Here is a 3,995-nt window from a genome sequence, read left to right as displayed (position 1 = left end):
CCTGCCACAGACGAGGAAACTGAGGCTCGGGTATGGGAAGTGATCTGTCCAAGTTCACCAGCCGACTCACGGAGGTCCCCGGGAGGCCGGGGCCGGGCAGCTGCCTTCCCTCCCTTTCCCCCCTGGGCCCCTGGACGCAGACTCTGTACACGTGCTTGCCACCAATGTCACTTTATTTGGGATCTGCTAGTGCCAGGGCCTGGCATGGACGGCGGGCATGGGAGCGAGGGTCGGCGCCGCTGGGCCTGGCGATCATGTGCGGGGCAGGGCAGCCTCATACAGGAGAGCTGTCAGCGCTTTGAGAAGTCGCCTCCTGGAGGACAAGCAGGGGCAGATGAGCTAGCAAAAGAAGCAGAATATCAGGCAGGGAAGGGGAGGGGCTGGAGAGGGAAGCAGAACGAGCCACGCCGGCACAAGAGGAAGGACAAGCTGCCAGGAAGGAGCCCAGAGCAAAGGCAGCTCTTGTGGCCTCAGGTTATCATACCGGGGACTTAACAAGAACCAGGCACCCGCCAGGCCCTCCCGCTGGGCTGGCTCTCACAGAGTCCTCCCTGCCAGGCTGTGAAAATGAGGTCAGGGAGGCTCAGCAAGAAGGGCAAGAGGGAAGCTGGGATTTGAACCAGGCACCGTGGACGGACGGCAAACACCCGAGCTGACGCACGATCGGAGGAAAGATCAAGAGGATTGCAGAGAAGAGGAACGGGCTGAAAGGCAGGACGCAGACCAAGAATCCAGCGGGGGCTGCGCCTCGGGACCCTGTCCCCGCCTGCACCCTGGGCCAGCCCAGACCCAGGCCCAGGTGCCCACGGCCCACCTCCCCAACCCAGGCCGGGACCCTCCCCGCCCTGGCCCAGACCCACCCTGGCAGGCGCTGCACTGGCAGCTGTGGATGACGGGCAGCACCACGGGCTCCATGTGGCCGCCCGGACAGCGCAGGTGCAGGAGCCGCACGGGGCTCTCGGGGTCCAGGCGGTAGCTACAGCAGTCGCACTGGCTCTGCAGGTACGGCTCCTGGCGAGAAGGGCGGCGGAGCTGGGGAGGGCCCCACGGAGTTTGCCCAAACCACCCTCTTGCCCTCTCCTGGCTCTTCCATCCAAGAGGGACTGGGGCCGAGGGCGGGCCAGATCCAATGCTCCTCGCCCAGCAGGGCAGCCAGCTGGGAAGGATGTGTCACCACCAAGTCCCCGCTCTCCAAGAAGCCCACCTCCTTCACTGCAGCCCCCACCCGTCTGAGTATCAAACAGTTTAAACAAATCCTTTCAACATGCTTCTTGGCAAGAGAGGGAAAAGACACAACCTCTCCCGCGAGGGGCTTAGAGTCTGGTGGGAGGGACAGAAGACTAGCCTGTGAGACCGCGGATAACGGTGCCCTGAGCTGCCCAGTTCTGATCCTAAGTGCAAAGTGAGTTCTGGCGCCTGAGCGGAAGCCTCTCGCTCTGCGCTGATACAGTAACGCTGTGTAAGTCCCACCGAATGTTTGATTTAACTGCACGCATAATTCTACTCTAATTTATTTTAGAATAGGTTTAAAAACTACAAAAGATTCACTAAAGAAAAAAAAAAACTCCCTTTGATGTCTATTCCGCTATCACTGATTTTTCCTCCTCAGAAAAAAACCTCTTCACTTCCTTTCCCGGCTCTATGCTTTAAGAAGTCCAAACGTGATTTGGGAAGGCACTTCCAGGAGGCGCAGGGAATGGCCGGGGAAGCAGGAGCGTGGCCCGGGGTGGAGAAGCAGGTAGGAATGCACCTTGGCCTTCGAGGCATAGATGGCTCAGGTGGGCCGAGGCGGGGCGGGATGCCCACCGGGGACCCGAGGCAGGGCCAGGAGCCAAGGCTGGGCCCTGGCAGGATGGACCTGGAGCTGCAGGACTCCGGGCTCAGGGACGGGGAGTTGGGTGGGCACAGAGTCCTGGGGAGGACTCCACAAGTTGCAGGGCCGGGCCTTCTGGGTCCAAGGAGAGTCCGTGCAGGGTGGAGCCTCGTTGGCGCTCCAGAGGGACTCGCGAGTGTTTGGGGCAGAAGTCGGTCCCCAGGAGCTTCCCTCACTGTCTGACGGCCTTGATTTCAGAGCCCACTTAGCCCCGCTGTGCCTTTCTTTGCTGTCTTCCCGCTAGATTGCCCAGGAGCATGCTGGGAGCTGCGTGGGACCACAGCAGGAGAGGTAGAGGGGTGGAGGTGCACAGTGGGCTCCGGAGCTGCGCCCCACCCAGGGTCGCTGGGCCAAGCAGCAGGCGTAGGCCAGTCCTTGGCGAAGACTGGCCCCCGGCTCCGGCTCTGATCAGCTGTCTCCCCATGAGATAGACCGTGCCTCTCACGTGCTCTGGGCTCTGCCCAGGTTCTAAGCTGACCTCAGGCATGACATTGGTGCTGGACGGGCAGTGCCCGCTGCAGTAGCTCACTGCCACCTGGTCCAGGTAGCACGGGCCCTTGGTGAGGTTTCGAAGCTCGGTGAGGCGCTGGCAGGAGGCTGATTGCTCCGCTGTGGGGAGGAGGTGGGGGTGGGGCAGAGGGAGAAGGCTGTGAGCGGAGGCGGGTGGAGCGGGGGCTCTACGAAGGGCACAGAGTGTAGACCTGAGCACGTGGGGCTGGGGGTGCCCTGGCTCCACGTGCAGCACCAGGGTCCTCACTCTGCCGATCCCCATGGGGGCAGGTTTGGGGAAGGCAGGTCTCCCAGGGTGGGAACGAGGGGCCCAGAGCAGGGAGAGGAGCAGCAGGAGGCGCCCCAGGTCCCCTCCATACCAAGAGTCTCCCGGTGACAAGAGGGACAACAGCTCCCTGGCTCCTGCACGATCACCTCACCCTGCAGAGAGAGCAGTCCCCACCCTGGGCCCTCAGACCGGCCTCCAGGGAGGGACCCAGGAGGGAGTCGGGGAGCCCGGAGAGGGCGGCAGGGCTGTGGGCAGGTACCTGGGCACAGGCGAGCGGCGGGCAGTGCTGGGCGCAGACGCTCCTGCCACCGAGGCAGCGGCAGCGCGCACAGGCCTCCTGCCACTCAGATCCAGGCTGGGGACAGCAGAGGGCGGACGCTTGGCTCCACCTCTGTCTCTTCACCCGTGGGCTCTCTGCAAAGCCACCCCACCCCAAACCCAGCCTGGGGGCCCAGCCAGGGCAAAGGGCTGCGGCTGGCATTGGCAACAAGAATTTCAGGGGGGAGGCGGGCCTTGGGGGCCCAGAGTAGGGACGGGAGGGAGGCCGGGTTGAGAAGGGCCAGGTGGCACGGCGGGGCCCAGGTGTCTCACCGGGTGGGGACGCCCGTGGCGCCAGCATTCACAGCGGTCTGCGGGCACGCAGGGGCCTGCCTGGCTGCGGAAGTGCCCGCGCCGGCACACGCAGCCTTGGGCCTGCCCCGCGCTGCAGTCGCCCTGGGCCTCAGTGGCATCGAGCTCCTGGCACGTCCGCTCGCAGGGCCCCGGCTCTCCAGGGGCCACCTGCTGCCACACTTCCCCAGGGGGGCACTCTGCCAGGGAAGACCGCCCACCCCAGCACTCAAGTCAGTGCCAGGTCCAGCCTCTGTCCTCCCCCGTTCCACACTGGGCGCCCCTTGCACCCCGTCTCCCCTCCACGGCACTGTCTACATAGCTCCGGCAGCCTCTGGACTCTTAGGCCTCCATGCACACCTTTCGACTCTGATCCACCCTCCCAAACACTTCTGGCGCCCAGCTCAGGTCTCGCCTCCTCCAGGAAGCCTCCCCTGACCAGTCCCGTCCACCCCGACGGCTCCATTTGCAGCACCAACTTCATGCCCTGTGGGTGCCGCTCGCTTGTCAGTGAGCCAGAGACTGTCCCGGCTCCACCTGCCCTCGGCTGCCAGGCTGGCGGTGCCCAGGGTTCTCTGAATTCACAAAGAGCCCACTGTGGCAGAGCTGGGCACATATGGGACCTTAGGAAAGGCCCGTCGACCTTCACCGGATGGGGACAACACAGCACAGGGCCGACGCCTCTGCGTGGGGACTGCCAGGCAAGGGTCCTGTTTCAGCTCACCCTCTAGACCT

The 3,995-nt window shown here is 64.2% G+C and overlaps 1 protein-coding gene across 1 annotated transcript in view; it reads right to left on the bottom strand.

The window, feature by feature from the left end:
• Positions 1-290: 290 nt before the first annotated feature.
• SSPO (SCO-spondin) overlaps positions 291-3,995 on the bottom strand; it is a 48,594-nt gene continuing 44,889 nt past the window's right edge. The window contains exons 76-81 of the mRNA XM_011365538.1: positions 3,243-3,460; positions 2,911-3,006; positions 2,743-2,803; positions 2,352-2,482; positions 861-1,011; positions 291-313 (exon numbers count right to left, since the gene is read on the bottom strand). Coding sequence (XP_011363840.1) covers positions 291-313; positions 861-1,011; positions 2,352-2,482; positions 2,743-2,803; positions 2,911-3,006; positions 3,243-3,460 — 680 coding nt within the window. The remainder of the gene's footprint in view (positions 314-860; positions 1,012-2,351; positions 2,483-2,742; positions 2,804-2,910; positions 3,007-3,242; positions 3,461-3,995) is intronic.

Source organism: Pteropus vampyrus, unplaced genomic scaffold (genome assembly GCF_000151845.1).
Source record: "Pteropus vampyrus isolate Shadow unplaced genomic scaffold, Pvam_2.0 Scaffold112, whole genome shotgun sequence".
NCBI lineage: Eukaryota > Metazoa > Chordata > Mammalia > Chiroptera > Pteropodidae > Pteropus > Pteropus vampyrus.
This window is presented reverse-complemented; position numbering and strand designations above follow the sequence as displayed.